At 43.3% G+C, this 18,289-nt stretch overlaps 1 protein-coding gene across 7 annotated transcripts in view; it reads left to right on the top strand.

Annotated features, from left to right (window-relative positions):
• Htt (huntingtin) overlaps positions 1 to 18,289 on the top strand; it is a 145,926-nt gene that overhangs the window by 101,314 nt on the left and 26,323 nt on the right. For all 7 annotated transcript variants that reach the window (XM_063230279.1, XM_063230275.1, XM_003461856.5 and 4 more), the window contains 7 exons: positions 54 to 196; positions 10,198 to 10,405; positions 14,197 to 14,338; positions 16,051 to 16,230; positions 16,359 to 16,535; positions 16,814 to 16,890; positions 17,907 to 18,045. In XM_063230279.1, coding sequence (XP_063086349.1) covers positions 54 to 196; positions 10,198 to 10,405; positions 14,197 to 14,338; positions 16,051 to 16,230; positions 16,359 to 16,535; positions 16,814 to 16,890; positions 17,907 to 18,045 — 1,066 coding nt within the window. The remainder of the gene's footprint in view (positions 1 to 53; positions 197 to 10,197; positions 10,406 to 14,196; positions 14,339 to 16,050; positions 16,231 to 16,358; positions 16,536 to 16,813; positions 16,891 to 17,906; positions 18,046 to 18,289) is intronic.

Genomic DNA, 18,289 nt, shown 5'->3' with positions numbered 1-18,289 from the left:
TGTGCTCCATAACAGTCGCCTGACTCACTGTTGCCCTCTCGTTGTCTTGGAAGGTTTCTGTTACAACTGGTTGGGATCCTTTTAGAGGACATTGTTACAAAGCAGCTGAAAGTGGAAATGAGTGAACAACAGCATACTTTCTACTGCCAGGAGCTCGGCACGCTGCTCATGTGCCTCATCCACATCTTCAAGTCGGGTAGGTGGATTAGGGTGTCCGTGTCCTCCACTGTGTGCATGGGGCAGAAGCTGCTCCATGTGCTGTGCTGTTGGAGAAGGTCCTGTGGTAAGAGTAAGCAGCCCAGCAGGTCAGTCTCAGGTTGCTTCCCCAGAAGAACAGAAAGCAGGGTGGCTGGAAGATGTTCGTGCGGGTGTTTGTGGCAGCATTCATTTTTCACAGTAGCCAACATGTGGAAGCAGCTCAGGTATTCATGAGCAGACTGGTGGATGAGCAGAACCTTGCATATATGCAATATGCAATACTGGGTTTGCGAGCATAATTCATTCCAGAAACATGCTTGTAGTCCAGAGCACTTGTATATCAAAGATTTCCCTGTAAGAAATGATGGAAGTCAGATGATTTGTTTCACAACTCAGTCACATAAAAGTGATTGCAATACTGACATATACTACAGAATAATAAAATACAAACTGTAAAGCAAAGTAAATCAGTCTACTCTTACCTTTGAAGCTGGTATGAGGGAGACAGGAGAGGGCAGGGTTATTGTGTAGGACAGCTTTCACTGTCGCAGAATCAATCACTGCTATCAATTGGCTTGATGGAATCCTTTTCATGTAGCTTTAATAAGAAACCTACCCAGTGACACTTGCTTTTGTCTTTTTTTGAGGATTTCACGGAAATACGACATTTCATTATCTTTAAACAGATTCATCACTCACTACTGCCACTACTGAACGTCTATGGCCTTATTTAGGTGGTATTTTCCTACAAAATTTTACACTATAGTGAGAGACTCCTCCACCTTTTTCTCCTCTCCAGACAAGATCTCCTCCATAATCTCTTGGTTTTGGGAGACAGTCACCCACAGTCACACAGAGGGAGAGAGACAGAGAGACAGAACCACTGGCTCAACTATGGTAATGTGAGGTTTAGTCTCATGTACTACTTTTATTGCAGGACATCATTTGTTTATCAGATTAAAAGTTATTAGAAGTGTTTGCTCATGTTGCAAAACATTTGGAGAATAAGTTACTTGCAATCCAAGATTTTGCTGTATTTTTCAGCCTGAAAAACCAAAAGATTTTACCATAAGCTACAACATGGTTGAGTCTTGAGAATTTATGATAAATAAAATAAGCTGAACACAAAAGGACAAATACTGTATGACTCCACCCATGAAGCAGAATGAAAAAAGAGCAGCTAGGTACAAGAATACACCCTTCTAGGTGACACCTCAGCAGCTACCTCCAACCAGGTCTCCCCTCACCTGGTAACATGTGCTGGGAACCATCTGTGAATCCACTCATCAGTATAGCACCTGCATAATTCAGTCACCTTCCAGGAGCCCTGCTCTGAGCACAGGAGATGTGTAGGGGGCATTTTAGGTCTGAACTGTAGCAGTCACAGAGGTTGTTGCCAGGGGCCAGGGAAAGGGGGATGGAGAGTTACTATGTAGTGGCTGCAGGCTTCAGTTTTACAGGATGTAAAGAATGATGGAGGTGAGTGGTGGTGATGGTTGTACTGTATTGTGAATGTATTTACTGCCAGTACTGTATCCTTAAAAGTGATTAAGATGATAAAATTTATGCTGTATGTATTTTACCACAGTTTTTAAAATTGAGGGGGAAATTACCTGAGGGTTTCTTTCTGTTTTAAAGATTTGAAGGGCCAGTATGTTTTTGTTTCCTTTACAAATGATCATGAATTAAAAGTGACAGTGAACCTAGCAGAGGAAGTTCTATGTTACCAGGCCATGCTGTATATGAAATCAGAAGCCCTAAGATGGTTACAGGGTACAGCAACTTATCTCTAGGGTTGATAAATGGCAAAAGTCTGACTAGGAAGCTGACCAAAATGTGAAATGCTTCCCCACTGGCCACGTGATAAAAGGCCTAGTCGTAAAAATGTTCTTCTTTTGTTGGTCAGGGGCCGCCATCAAGGCCCCACTGAGAAACGCCAGTCTTCCGGGCTTCCTGATTCTGTTGGCCATGTATTCACCGAGTCGTCGTGCACATGCTGGCTGAACTCTGTGTCTGAGTCAGTGTGGGTAAAAACACTAACACTTGATTAATTGTGGTTTTAGAATAGAGTGAGCACGTTTTCATTTCTGACAAAGACAAGATGAAGGCTCATCAGGTTGGTCTGGGAAGGGGCTGGCTGGAGGTGAAAATCACACAGAAGTTTTCAACTAGGGTTGTTGGGTTTATGAGAGAATGTCTATGGCTGAAACTCAGAATCCACACTGAACTGAAAATGGAGCTCAGACTGGTGAAGGCAGCATAGGTGAGCTGTCTGACCTTGCTAGGGTAGTATGAGCGGGTAATGGCTCATTGTCTGAAGCCATGCGCCGCACTGTGGGCGCTGCATTCAGCAAGTCTTCAGTGTCAAGGATGAGACTCCAGTCTGAACCAGAACAAGAAGTAGTGGTTGCACTTGGGGGAGCATGGCGCAGGGTGGCAGGCTCAGGCGCACTGTGCCTGGTGCTTTGCCCTCATTTGACAGCCTCTTCTACACGCCCCCCTGCCCTCCATGTTGACTTTGCTCCCTGCCGGGCTCTTTTCCCACACAGCCCCCCTATGGGGGGCTCCCTCCCCCATAGCTGTACTCTCAGTCCAAAGTCTGTGACTGTCCTGACCCTGAGTGGTGGGTGATGGCCGTGACCTTCGGGTGTTGTGGCCTGGGCCAGGGAAGGGTTGGTTAGTGAATCTCTGAGGAGGAGGATGGTTGCTTTCCATGAGAAGAACAAGGAGCAGCTAAAGTGAGCGGTGGTCTGGGCCAGGTATAAACGTGTCTCAGTTCCATTTGGAGGTAACTTCCACCAAAGCCAAGCCAGAAAACGAGAGATGTGGCAAGGCACATTTGCGGTCAGAAGCCCCTCGCTGTGGTTGGTTTTTACACTCAGTTCATGCACGTGCCCTTAGGCTAAGAACTAGTCTCCATTTCTATCTGTTCTCTGTTCAGTAAGGCTTAGCAGATGGTAAGGTGCCATCACTGTGGACCACACCAGATTTAATGTTGATTGTAGATGATAGTTTTGAGCCTTCTTATCTACCAGTATTGGTAGAATTTTCTGATTTTGTTTTTGAAGATCTTTGGGTGTTTGCTTCGTTGACCACCATAATAACTTGAAAGTCAAAGTCAAGAAAATGTGCCTTGTTTGTAAATAGTAAGTGGTTCTTAGTGTGTTGGTCATTGGAACATTTTGGCATTGATTGGTCTGGATCTGAGAGCAGAACTGACCTCTTGGCCTCCCAGGTGAGAACAGATTTACTGTGACTGCTGCTTTTCCAGGTGGTTTGGCTGCTTGCTGTCCCCTTGCCCTGACCTCTCCCTCTTCCTTCCTTCAAGGCTCAGTGCTGGCCAGTAGCCATCCAGCTGTGACAGGCCACAGGAGTTTAGAGACCTGAGATTGGCTCCCCTTAGAACAGGCCAGGACCCCAAGAGCAGCCACACCCTAGAGGAGTATGGGTCACAAGGCCTCACTTGAGCACCCATGGAACTGTCTCATTGGCCTAGTGTTTGCCAACGGGGCTGAGAGAGTTTAGTACATATGACCTTTTCTCTCCTCTGGTCTACACTTCTTTCTACGGACAGCAGGTGGCAGAATCACTACGTTTGCTTGGCCTTGGGATGTGCTCGAAATAAATCATCTTGTATTTTTATAAAAATAAGGTACATTGAACATGTAAAGTTGGTAATTTGTGCTTAACCGTTGCTTAAACAAAGGCAGTTTGTTCTTGCTCACCGAGTGCAGCAGTTGTGCATTGCAGCTGTTAATTCTTACAAGAGGACTCAGTCTGAGGAGTAACCTTGATCTCTGTCTGCTGCCCCTCTTGTTGGGCAGGGGAAACTTATCCCAGAGTTGTTTGCCTTTTTAAATCAAAGCCAACATTAACAGAACAATCAAGAAAGGTGCTTGTCCTCCAGTTTACAAAATTGAGGTCCATATCACTCTCTTGTTCCAAGATGGACCAGTTTAGAACCAGATGGAACAGCTGGAGGCAGGGTGAGGAAATACAGTCAGCACTGGATCTACAATCCTGCATTCACAGGTTCCACCAAGTACCTTCAAAAATGTTTGTGGGAAATAGTTTTATCCTGGCAGAGCAGCATATGCCTGTAATCCTAGCTACTTGAGAGGCTGAGGCAGGAGGATCACAAGTTCAAAGGCAGCTAAGACAGTGTAATGAGACCCTGTTTCAAAGACAAAAAGGGGAATGGTGATATAGCTCAGTGGTGTAGTACGTTCGAGCCCTGTTACCCAATTATTAAAAAGATCTAGCGATGTAGGTCAGCACTTCCTGGTTCAGTCACCAGTAGTAAAGAAAACTAAACTGGGCTGAGCATGTACCCTTCCTTGCTCGTGTTCCCTAAGTAATGCAGTGTAATGCCCATCTGCACAGTGTGTGGTCTTGGGGTTGACAGGAATCCAGAGATGAGTTAAAACACCCCGGATGGCTTGAGGCTCCATGCAGTCTTGCTGAATTTGATGTGCAGCACTCAAGTGTGTCCAGGTGATGGCTGTTGGGAGTGTCTAGTGTATTTTGGACTCTGGGAAAAGGCACACACATATACTAGATCGGGACACGGGGGGTGTAGCTCTCGGGAAAGAAACAGAAGAGACGGCAATTGTAACTGTCTGTACTGTATTGTATGCACAATTTTTATTTTAGGATTTTTATATAGTAAACCGGATCAATTTGTAGAGCATAGACAAGTAGTGAAAAAGCATTTTTTGTGACAAGCTATAATGTGACAGACTATAATGTTTATCTAAGTTAATCAATATCAATTTTTTTAGCCCCTCTAGCCCAGGAGGAAATTTATTAGCCCAAGAATGTTGTTAATTATGTTGTTGTTAGTGTCACAAAGGGTGGTCCGCCACTTTTTTATGACTCTGTAAACAAAGCCAGGTCATACAGCATGGTTTTGGAGGGTGTGAAGAACAGGCATTTTTGTCTCGCCTCTGTCTCGCACATTGGGGGCTATTGTTTATTGTAGGTCTGAGGGGGCCTAGGGCCTTCAAAGTGACACCTCATCTCTCACACTTTTTTTTTTTTTAAGAACAATTTTTATAAGACTAGGTTATTTGTAGCATTTTGTCTTATGTAGTAAAAATATATAAGAACTATGGCAATGAGAGCTATAATTAAGCTAAGCCTCATGTTGTTTAAAGTGTGGGTAAGGCTTTGTTAGATTTTTTTAGAGTTTAGCTCTTTTAAAGATTGAGCGAGCAATTGAGCGAATTGTGTCAGGGATTTGTTATTATTGTGTTTTGTAAAATCTTTGTCAATTTGATTATGTAAAGATTTTATTTTTTTTTGGGTAGAAGTGTTTTTATTTAGATATATTTTAATCACTTTTTATTTATGTTTTTGATTATAAGGTTGTTGTGTTATATAGAAAGTAGTTGAATTTTAATCACATTTTTAAAACACTTGATGTTGAAGAGCTAATATTTTTTTATCCATTTTATTGTTTGTTTAAGAAGGTTTATTTGTTGTTGTAGTTTGGCATTTATTTGTCATTGGGTTAACCAAAGTTTATGAGAATTTTTATGTCATAGTTTTATAACATTTTTTTTTGTAAAGAGGTTTGTAAAGTTATTTTTGAGACTGTTGTTAAAGATGTTATAGAACGAGCTCCACCATTTATAATTAAAGATGCAATCATGTCAATATAAGGCATAACATTTTTAGATTGTTTAGTTTTAGTGAATACCCATTTTATTGGCATAGCATTTTGACCCAAAACTGCAGAGGGATATTGAAAAGTATTAATAATATATAAAGTTAGAGGCAATTTAGGATCAATCCTAATTAAAAATGTATCCTTAATTTTTTGTTCTATAAACTGTAATTTTTGTTTTGTTTTTGCTGTTAATGTACGAAGGCTTGATGGGTCTGAAGAGCCCTGTAAAGTAGCAAACAAATGCTGTAATGTATGAGTAGGAATGTCTAGTGTGGGACGGAGCCAATTGATATCTCCTAATAATTTTTGAAAATCATTTAAAGTGGATAACTTATCTCTCCTAATAGACATTTTTTTGTGGAATCACCTTTTGTTTAGTAAGAATATATCTCAAATAATGACTAATTTTTTTTTTGAATTTTATCTTGTGCTATTATAAGTCCAAATGGGGAAAAATATTGAGGTAAAGTTTTTAAAATATCTTCTAAAACATTTGTATCATTATATGAGAATAATATATCATCTATGAAATGAGCCGTATAAATCTGAGGCCATCGTGTACGCACTGGTTTTAATGCTGCATCAACATAAATTTGACATATAGTTGGGGAATTCTTCATTCCTTGGGGTAGTGTTTTTTTATTGATATCTTTGATAAGGTCTTTGATAATTTGTTTGAGGAATTGAAAAGGCAAACCGTTTTTTATCTTTTGGATGTAAGGGAATATTAAAAAAACAATCCTGTAAATCTATAATATATACATGCCAACCAGCAGGGAGCGCTGAAGGTAAAGGAATGCCAGGCTGAAGAGCTCCCATTTGAGCTCTAAAGATGCATTAACAGCGCGTAAATCTGTTAAAAGTCTCCACTTGTCTGATTTCTTTTTTATCACAAATATTGGAGAATTCCAAGGAGATGTGGATGGTTCTATGTGATGTAGAGAAAGTTGTTGATCAATCAATTTTTGTGTTGCCTGTAACTTTTGAGTAGTCAGAGGCCACTGATCTATCCAAATTGGGTCATCATTTTTTTAATTAAGCTTTAAAGGATTTATCCCCCAAAGCTGCAGAGACATGTAAAATATTAAAAATGTATATGAGCTCCCCATTGTTTTAATATATCTCTTCTTAAAATAGAAACTGGCACTTTTAAGATATAAGGTTTAATAACAGCAGTTTGACCCTCCTCATTTTTTATATGTATATGTATTGTGGCTTGTCCAATTGTATTTACTGGAGTTTTACTTACTCCTTTTATATTATATGGAATAATAATATAAGTAATATGAGAAGGCCAATCAGTAGTTTTAACAGTAGTAATATCCGAGCCCGTATCTATAAGAGCTTGAATTTTCTTATGCTCAATAAAAATATTAATAAGAGGTTGTTGTTGAGATAATTTAGCTGTCCACATTACATTAATAGGGTTAGTGCTGCCGAACCCTCCTGTTCGCTGAACAACAGAGGATCCTATAGGGATATAGGGCAGTAATATGAGTTGAGCTATACGTTCTCCCTTTAATAATTTATAATCTGTAAGTGAGGACATCAAGATTTGAATTTCTCTAGTATAATCTGCATCAATAATTCCTAAATGAACAGTAATGCCTTTCTGATTTAAACCAGACCGACCCGTGAGTAAGCCAAAAGTTTCTGCAGGCAAGGGGCCAAAAATTTCTGTAGGAATTCTCACGGGAGATTGTCTGTCCTTTAATTTTATGTCTTTTAAGGCTGGTATATCTACTGTGGCGCTGTGTTGGGTGGCAGGTTGTAAGGAGAATATGGTAGGTTTCCCCCATTGATTTGTCCCGGGCCTGGGGTAAGGCCCGCTTTTTTGTTTTCCTTTTGTTTAGCTGAGTTAACTTGTTTACTCCTGCATTTACGAGCCCAATGATGCCCCTTATGGCACTTTGGACATAAGCCAGGGGCTTTAGATTTTTTTTTTTTTTTTTGATCATTGCCTAAAAGTTTTGGACAGGCCCTTTTTACATGCCCTGTCTGACCACAACCAAAACATTTTAAAGACTGTTCTTTTTTAGACTGTAAATTATTTCACGTGGTTACCATGGTTTTAGCAAACAGTTGTATTTTTTTAGATTCTGAATTTAAATATTTACATTGTTTTATAAAACTGTCAATCGTTCTAGTATCTTTTATTGGAATTAAAACCTTTTTGCATTCATCATTGGCATTTTTAAAGGCTAAAAGTTTTAAGAGATGTTGCTGTAAGTCTTGCCGCACTACTGTTTTTTTTAATAACATTTTGAAGTCTTGTAATGAACTCAACATACGGTTTATTAGTTTTTTGCAGAACTTTAGCCCAGGATCTATATTTTGATCCTTGAGGCCGTATTTTATCCCAAGCTTCTAAAGCAATATTTTTTAATTGAGCATGAATCTCTCTTGGGGCCGCAGCCTGATGTTCAACAGTATCATAAAAACCTGTACCAGAGAGCAAGGATAAGAAATGAGTCTAACATTAGGATCTTGATCCTCAGCATTTTTGCCTTGCCTTCTCAGCACAGCCTTCCATAAACCACATATGCCACTGTAAATATTCTGGCTCTTTTAAAAGAATTTTAGCCAAGGTTTTCCAATCATAAGGAGCAAGATTACCATATTGATCTGCTACCGACATTATTAATTTTCTAGTGTAATGAGCCTGAGGGCCATAAAGGGTTATGGCCTTTTTTTAATTTTGCTAAATCATCCATATTAAGTCCGTCCCATCTAGGGGGAACTGCCGCTCCATCTACAGGTTGCGGCCTGATAACAGGAAAAGCAAAGGCAGACGTTTCCTCGTCAGAATCCTCTATTTTTGGTATGTCGGCCAAAGCTAGTTTGGCCTTATTTTAGTTAGGGTTAGATGGAGGAGGTGTGGAGGGAGATAAAGGTAGGTTCTGCTTAACGGAAAGCTGTTCTACCACCTGTGTTAGGCGTTGTATAGCTTGTAATATTGGGCGATCGTCACAAGTTGATATTGCTGCGGCAGCTAAAGCCGAATCAGCTGCGGCGAATTTTACTTTCGGTTTGGACGCTTTTTCATTACTTAAAGCGATAGCGTCATTTTGAACTACAGTTTGCTCCTCCTCTGTGAGGGGTAATTCCTGAATAACCGGTTTAATTTCTAGTTGGAGATTTTCTATAATATGTTCATCTTCCATAGCTTTTAATAAAGAATACACAACCGACCGAATAGCCCAAAAACGTAAAGGAATTTTTTCATCCTGCTGCATAGCCTTCTCTATATTAACCCTCGCCTTCCTCCATAATTCTACATCCAAAGTTCCTTCATCTGGAAACCAAGGATTATATTCTTTAATTGTATGAATACACATATCCAAGTCAGCTGACCTGAGCGATATGCCATACATAGCTAATAAATGTTTAAGAATTTTTAAGAAAGGAGAAGAGACAGATTGTCCCATTTCCCCGTAGTAAAAATATATATACTCACCTTTCCTAAACGACCTTCGGAGTCCCTGATTCGGGCGCCACTTGTCGGGAGTGTCTAGTGTACTCTGGACTCCGGGAAAAGGCACACACACACACCAGATCGGGACACAGGAGGTGCAGCTCTCGGAAAAGAAACAGAAGAGACGGCAATTGTAACTGTCTGTACTGTACTGTACGCACAATCTTTATTTTAGGATTCTTATATAGTAAACCGGATCAATTTACAGAGCACAGACAATTAAGTAGTGAAAAAGCATTCCTTGTGACAAGCTATAATGTGACAGACTACAATGTTTATCTAAGTTAATCAACATCAATTTTTCTAGCCCCTCTAGCCCAGGAGGAAATTTATTAGCCCTAGAATGTTGTTAATTATGTTGTTGCTAGTGTCACAAAGGGTGGTCGGCCACTTTCTCATGACTCTGTAAACAAAGCCAGGTCATACAGCATGGTTTTGGAGGGTGTGAAGAACAGGCATTCTTGTCCCGCCTCTGTCTAACCCTCTGTCTTGCATATCGGGGGCTATTGTTTACTGCAGGTCAGAGGGGGCCTAGGGCCTTCAAAGTGACACCTCATCCCCCACAGATGGCCATGGTGCTTGGGGGGTGTCTTAGCAGCTGTCTGCTAGGGGAAGAAGGTGAGAGGGGATGAGCATCGTTTTTGGGCATTTGATGAGTGCAGCATCTGTTTTTACTTAGGACAGGGAGAATTAATTCTCTTTATGTGCCAAGGTGTTTAACTTGGAAGTTAAAGCACAGAAAGGACTGCCTGTGCTTCTTTCTAGTACAAAGTCTTCACACAACTGCCTGGGGTCAGTCTCAGACAAGCACCAGGGTGTTCCCTGCAGTCCGCTCTGCTTTATGTATTTCTAGGGATGTTCCGGAGGATCACTGCGGCTGCCACCAGACTCTTCACCAGTGATGCCTGTGAGGGCGGCTTCTACACGCTGGAGAGCCTGAACGCACGTGTGCGCTCCATGGTGCCTACACACCCGGCCCTGGTGCTGTTGTGGTGCCAGATCCTGCTGCTTGTCAACCACACCGACCACCGCTGGTGGGCAGAGGTGCAGCAGACACCCAAGTAGGTGCATGGCCTCAGATGCCAAGGAACTGGCGCTTCGGTGCCTGCGGAGGTGTCTCCATCTTCATTCTTCATAAGGCTCTGTAAGGTTTTAGCTGCATATTAATCTTTCTCAGGCACTATATTGTGAGAGAAGATGTGTCCGAGTATAAGCTTTCAGTGTTGAAGCCACTGCTTTCCTGTGGTTTTCTTGGGCAAGCTCTTTGCCTGTGTTCCATCTTGTGGGTCTTAAGTTGGGCTGCGGCCCTCCTGCTTGCCTTTAGCATGAGAATTGGTTCCACAACCAGGACTCTTGCAATGTCTTTAACTTCATTAGAAGTTAAATGTGGTTCTGGTTATTCTTAATAATGAAGTAATTATTTAGCAAATTTCAAAACTATTTGGAAATGTTGTATTTGTTATCATTCAAAGACTTAATAAGCTTCTGGTTGTGGGTGGCCCCATCTTGGCTAAAGCATTTTGAGGCTTGAACCTCAGCATCCAGGTACTCACTTGCTCTAATACTGGAGTGCAGTAGAATCTGGGGCTTAGGATTTGGGTAGGGAGCCATTCCTGAAAGAGGAAAGCAATGGACTCGCTCCTCTGCTGGGTGCTGGAGTCCCTACTGTGAGGTATGATGGCCCCTGCTCTGTGCTGCATGCAGTGGGGTCTTCAGGACAAAGAAGAATAGTTCCCTGCTCCTGTGTGGTAATGCTCAGCCTGGGAGATAGCCTAAGGCGGCATTTGCCATACTCAGCGTGTGTCCTGGGCCTGTCTCATAACTGAGCAAGGCTGGCAGGCCAGTATCTCCTGATTCTGTGCTTCTAAATTATTAGTGTAAATCAGCTGATGTGGGTAAGGCTGGTGAGTCAACAACTCATCCAGGCCTGGGAATCTGCACTTCCACCAAGCTGGCGTGCTGATCCAGGCACCACACTGAGCAGCAGGGATGCCTTGGCATCACAGGGCCAGTGCTGTCCTCTGTCCCCACTGCCATGCCTGATGATTCAAGATTTTAAGAGCTTGTGTTTTGTTTTGTTTGTACTGGGAATCAAATTCAGGACCTTGCACTTGCCAGGCAGGTACTTATGCCGCTGAGCTATGTCTCCAGCAGGAGCTTATATTTTTAACAGGCTTCCAGTATTGTCCAGTGGACACACAGGGTTGAGTTGTACTGCAAAATCTGTAACTATTGGTGGTGCGGGTTTGGAGAGCAGGAGGAGGTGTCCCAGCCTGCCAGCCCTGCCCTTCACTGCTGGTTCAAGAGGTCCATGAGAAGGGCTGGGGATTTAGTTCAGCGGCATAAGTGCCTGCCTTGCAAGTAGGCAGTCGTGAGTTTGATCCCTGGTACCGATAAAAATGAAAAAGACAAAAAAAAAAAAAAGAGGTCCATGAGGCCAGAAGCCGCCCTGAAAGCAAGTGCAGTGGTGCATACCTATAATCCTAGCCCTTTGGGAGGCAGAGGCAGGAGAATTGAATGTTCAGACCCAACCTGGGTAGAGCCCTGTCTCAAAAGGTAAAACCTTTCAAGAGGGCTGGGAATGTACAAGTTGGTCACTTGGCTTCCTTAGAACCTCAGTGTCCTGAAGAACAGAATTGCATTAGACACGCCCCAACAGTCCCAGGACAGGCATGTCTAGGATCAGCCATTCTGACCTGGATCTAGGGAAATGAACACAAAAGGGCATTATGAGGCAAGTGGAGATTTGAATGTGAGCTCTGTGAACTGTTTTCTTGCAGCTGAAGTATTCAGGGAAAAGTGTCCTGAATAACAAATTACTCTCATGTCTCTGCCAGAAAAATGTGTTGGTGTAGAGTGTGTTCAAGTGTGTAGGGTTTTGTGGCACATTTAGTGTGCAGCATGTGTAGTTTGTGTGTGTGCCCGCTTACCTAGAGTGCACATGAACTCAAAAGGTGGCAGATGTAGGTGGCTGGTGGTTGAAGCTGACAGAAGTGCCTCTGGGACAGCACTGTGCACAGCTGCTCTGTGCAGGTCGAGCTGTGGGAAGTGAGAGGGAGGGACCCCTTCTGAGGGTGGGAGCATCATAGACGAGCTTATAAAAGAGGGTCACCTTGGCCACGTGCAGTGGTGGATGCCTGTTGCCCCAGCACTTGGGAGACTGAGACAGATGGATATCTGTAGTTTGGGGCCATCCTGGGCTATGCAGTGAGTTGAAGGCCTTCCTGAACATAGTGAGTCCCTGTCACAAAAAATAAATAAGACGGTCACCTTGAGATGGTGTGAGTGAGGGTGCTGTGGGCATAGAGGCTATTCTTGTTGCAGTCACTAACTTACTGCCAATGTTTCAGAGTTGAATTGCAGTTGAGCTTGCAGTTCTACCCGCATGTTACTAAAGGGCAGGAAACCTCGTCTCTCCTTTGTTGGCTCAGACCCCTTCCCCGGGGTCAGGCTGCTCTTCACCCGGCTCTCGGGGCTGCTCTCACCTAGCCTATGTCCTCTTGGGCAGTGGGTGTCAGCGCTGTAACTGGGCATTTTATTTGTGTGATGACTTGATTAATGCCTGTTTCTTCCACTAGGCCATGAGCCCCACAGGGGTGGGATCTGTGTCTGGTTTAGCACATGTGTGCATGTGTACATGAACATGTAAACAAACGTGCACATTCCAAGCTGGAACTCTTGTTAGTGATTCAGTGACAATGGAAATAGTACTATTACACTGGTAATGAGGTTCTACATGTAGATTGGCACCTGTGGCAGGTGTTGTTCTATGGCATTGGTGGTGAACTCATGCCATGCATGCCCAGTGAGTTACTTGTTAGCACCTAAAGCTCTAAAAGGTCCTCCATCACTGTTTTAGGGCTTTGTTCATTCTGCTTTCCAGGAAATAGGTAACTTGCCCAGTGTCATAGGTGAATGTAAAGCACAAACCCAGTCTCCCTCACTCTTCCGTTTTAGCTTTTCCCTGAGAGGGCAGCAGGAATCAGGCCACACTGTGGCTCCAGAAGCTCCAAATGGACTCTGCTCTTTCCTGGACTGTTACTGTGGATTTTTTATTTCCTTTACTCCATCTCAGTGTTGGGTGGGCTCTACGGGTCCTGCCCCTGCTGTGGCCATGGGCTATGTGTTAGTCTCTTCCCAATTCATCTTCTGCTGAGTGCCACAGATGGAGTTGCCTGGGTTCCGAATGTTCATTTACTAGGAATATCTGTCCTGGGGTCAGAGATGGGGCTTATATGTCTATAAATTGGGGCTAAATTTGGGCTAAATGTTGGACCTTCCTAGTGTCTACTGCTAGTGTTTAAATTGCAAACACTGCTTACTGTCCTTTTGAGGCTTTGTGCTATGTAGGTGGGAGTGTACGTCATGCAGGTGACAGAAAAGCAAGTTTTCTGCTTGACAGCTTTTTAATGGACATTTGATTTTGAGGAAAATGCATTTCAGTGCTGGCTGTACTCAGACAGTTTGGACAGTGCCATCATTTCGAGCAGCTTCTTATCTTTTGTGGTCCGTTCTCCGGCTCCACGGCTGAAATCTGTAGAAAGCGAATCTTGGGCCTGGGATTTAGCTCAGTGGGATAAGCACCTGCCTGGCAAGCGCATGATGGTGAGTTCGATCCCTGGTTAAATAAAAAAGTAATCTTAAGGTAATGACCTTTTAGGTGGATTTTGCATTTCAGCTGCCCAATCCTCTGTGTGCCATAGTTTTTCCTGTGTGCTGTATAGGCGCCCAGCTCACGTACCTGAACACCTGTCACACAAACACCATTCTGCTTTGGCAAACTCAAGAGTGAGACTCGAGCACAGCATGCTAGGACATGGCAGATACCCTCAGTGCCTCTGTCACTCCGCAGGAGACACAGTCTGTCGTGCACGAAGTCACTCAGCCCCCAATTGTCCAGTGAGAAGGAGGACTCTGATTCAACAGCTGAACTTGGAATGTGCAATAGAGAAATTGTGCGAAGAGGGGCCCTCATTCTCTTCTGTGACTATGTTGTAAGTTTGCAGATGCCCAGGAGATGGGGGAGGAGGGAGACACGGGGACAGTGCTGTGTGTGTGGACTCCTCTGGAAACCACGCTGTTCTCTCATCCTATAGTCCCATCAGCACCAGAAGTGACCTTTCATCCTCTCTGATGCATGACTAGAAAGCAGGCATGATCCTCCTCTCCCAGGTTTCTCAGGGGACTCCAGGGTTTCACTCAGCTGTCACTTAAGCAGCAGAAGTCCTGGGGCCTTCTGGTTAATCCCCGGCCTTTTGGTTAACTTGAGGGACACACTTGAAGGATGCATAATTTCAAAAGCAAGCTAAGTGTGTTGACCACAGTGGGCTTCTGATTTAAATTTTCTTTCAAAAAATGTTAAATGCTCACTGTTACATTTTAAAATGGATTTCTATTGGAATACCATTTTAAAAAAATTACTTCTGCAGTGTTTTTAGTCACAAAACTAACATCACATGTTTAAATAAAAGAAAACAAAACCTTCTGCAGCTGTATTTTTCCAGTTTTAGTATATGTGCTGCCGAAGCGAGCACTGTAGCTGTATTTTTCTTTTTCTTTTTCTTTTTTTTTTTTTTTTTGGTAACAGGGATGAAACTTATGATCTCACGTTTGCCTTGCAGGCACTTAAGCCACTGAGCTAAACCCCCGGCCCTATAGCTGTATTTTTCAAAGATAACTTGGTATTAAATCAGGGATACTGCTCAGTGGTGTGAGTGCCTGCCTGAAATACAGTGGCCTAGGTTTGATTCCTGGCACCTAACAAATAAATAAGATAACTTGCTGTTGAGTTTGCTCAGATTGGATGCTTTGTCCATGTGTGTGTCCAAATGCACACATCTGTCTGTTGCAAACTTGGTTTGTTGTCCCATAGCAAACTGTTAAACAGTCTGAATCCAAAAAGGGGGTCAATATCAACTAGATGTGGTCATGAAGTGTTTTTGTAATGACAGTGGTTCATTGACATTCATTTTTGCTTAACATAGGAGACAATTTTTTTCCATCTTGTTCCACTTTAGAGAGTTGATTCCATAATTCTTGGTTTTATAGAAATAAAGAAAAAGAGATAGCTTCATAAGTTAATACTCTGAAGTAATCCTAGATGCAAAATACTAATCTGTATTAGGCAGCTATCAAGGAATTAATCACATTTTGATTTCTGCTAGGAAGACTTTAAGATGAAAAAGCTACATGTGTTTAAAAGTAGATAGTTCATATTTCCTTATACATTTTAAATAAAGTTTCTATCATTTAATGTTTGAGGAGCTCCAGCTAGCTTTTTGATTTAAGAGTTCTTTGAAAACTGTTGCCATTACAGTGGACTATTTCCCCATTGAACTATCACAAAGTGGCCAGATTGGAGTTAGGAGGTATGACAGCTGCTGTGTGTCCCTTATGCTGTGCATACTGGTGCTTTAGACCTGTCAGTTGGCTCTAGGCCATTTACTGTGATGGCTGCCCAGGGGTAATGCCACTATGTGGTCACACCATGACCGCTCCACAGAACAGAGCCCATGTTCTTCTGTTCCTCTGACCTTTGGCTATTTACCTAGTCATGGCTTCTACTGAAGCTTATGTTTATAGGTGACAGGCACTATCACCTATGCTTTGTGCCTCTTAAGTGCCTCCTCCTGCCTGCCCTCTCTGCTTTCTCTGGCATTACTATCTGACTGCTTACTGTCTGCTTATTGCATTGTATCTTTCCCAGTGTCAGAACCTGCATGACTCCGAGCACCTAACATGGCTTATCATAAACCACATTCAGGATCTGATCAGTCTTTCCCATGAGCCTCCAGTGCAGGACTTCATCAGTGCTGTCCATCGGAATTCTGCCGCCAGTGGCCTTTTCATCCAGGCAATTCAGTCTCGTTGTGAAAATCTTTCCACTGTAAGTATTCATTCTGATGATTCTCAAGTTGACTTCCTGTGCCTCGAAAATGAAGTCCTGGGACTTTCTAAGTGCTAATTTCCAATCACCCAAATAATCAGCTCCTATTCTCCCTCTCTGAATGCTAGCCAACCACTCTAAAGAAGACGCTACAATGCTTGGAAGGCATCCACCTCAGCCAGTCGGGCGCTGTACTCACACTCTATGTGGACAGGCTCCTGGGCACCCCCTTCCGGGCACTATCTCACAGGGTCGACACCCTGGCCTGTCGCCGGGTAGAAATGTTGCTGGCTGCAAACTTACAGGTACAGCAAAAATACTGACCCTGATTTATATCAAAGCTTAGCAGGGCAAGCAGATCATTTCCCTGGCTTTACTTCTGTGTAGGCTTCGTCTTGCTGTGGCGCCTGGTAGGAATCTGAGGACTGTGTATAAATGCAACATTCCACATGTGTCTGATCCAGCTGCTTCTGGTCTGCCCATGTTCCCACAAGTGCACACACAGTCTGCCCTTTCTGAATAATGTAGGGTCATTTTTTTCCTTACGTGTTTTAGACCCACTGATGTGTTCTTGTCTATTTAGAGCAGCACGGCCCAGTTGCCAGTGGAAGAGCTCAACAGAATTCAGGAGCACCTGCAGAGCAGTGGGCTTGCACAGAGGTAATGCTGTGACCTGGCGGTGCTGGCATTCAGATTGCTCAGGACATATAGACTTAGGCTTGTGTGGGAATGGATTGATGGGCTAAGAAATAGACCTGTTTTGTGGGTGGGTTTCCTGCAGAGGTGCCAACCTAGAGAGGCTTCCTACATCCCACACAGTGGGCCTCACCTCTTCAAAGAGAACCCGGGGCCCTCGTGTCTGCCACAGGTATGGAGGATACCTGTGCCCTCCTGGCTGCATGGGGTGGGGCTTGCAAATGCTGCTGTTGCCTCTGTCACAGCCCTGGGAAAGAATGAGAATCTGAGCTGTCAGTATTGTAACAAAACCAAAACACATTCCAGTTGCTCCATAAGAATTAGTGAGTCTGAAAACATTTCCCATTTTTTAGCACCCAAGAATTATTTCCATGTCTTGTTAAAGTTGTGTTTCTTCTTGGCCATTCAGGCACCAAACCTTATCAGAAATTCTTACATCTGTAATGTGGACCTATTTCCATGGCTGTGAAATAAATTAAGAGCATCTTTCATGCTGTCCTCCACTGCTTGGGGGAAACTGTGCATGTGAGAGAACAGTCCTGTTGTGAAGGCAGTCTTAGAGGGTCAAGGTTATAAACACCCTATACCACATGAGGTGATTCTTTTATGAAACAACCTTTCGTAATCCTTTGGGAGAATGAGTAAAATTTGTGCACTTGGATTTCAAGTGATAATGTCTTTTGCCTATTAAGAATTCCTACATTAATTGTTATACCTTGAATTGCCTATTGCAATGTGTGACATGAACAGAATTTCTAGAAGATGTCAATGAGGTATAATCTGTGCTGCTATAAAGTAGCCAAGGGCTTGAATTTGCTTCCTGACCTGCAGGAGTGTTGAAGGGAAAGTTTGAGAAGAGTTGCTTTGAGGAACTGCTACTGTTCATTCCTTGGGGTGTGTGGTTCTAGAACCTTGCTCTGCAGCGCAGAGACAAGGATGAAGGTGACTGTACTTCAGTTTCATTTCTATTTGTGTTTCAGACACCAGAGGCTTTATTCCCTGCTGGACAGGTTCCGTCTTTCCACAGTACAAGACTCACTCAGCCCCTTACCCCTGATTACCTCCCACCCACTGGATGGGGATGGGCATGTGGCCCTGGAAACAGTGAGCCCAGACAAAGTAAGTGCCTAGTTGTGTGTGATCCCAGGAGCCCAGGCGCACTGATGCCTCAGTCATCTTGTGACACACAGGAGTGTGCAGTGGGGCTCACACGTGGCTCAGGTCATCAGCAACTCTGCCTGGGATCTAGGGAGGAGACGTTTGGGGACCAGAAAGGTTCTAGTGAGAACGACAGTGCTGACATTGGATCAGCTGGCAGGGGTGTGCATCAGGAGGTTGCAGTGTGAGGAGAAGCTAGCAAAAC

Source organism: Cavia porcellus, unplaced genomic scaffold (genome assembly GCF_034190915.1).
Source record: "Cavia porcellus strain 051 isolate PalLab524CR breed Dunkin Hartley unplaced genomic scaffold, mCavPor4.1 scaffold_18, whole genome shotgun sequence".
Classification (NCBI taxonomy): Eukaryota; Metazoa; Chordata; class Mammalia; order Rodentia; family Caviidae; genus Cavia; species Cavia porcellus.
This window is presented reverse-complemented; position numbering and strand designations above follow the sequence as displayed.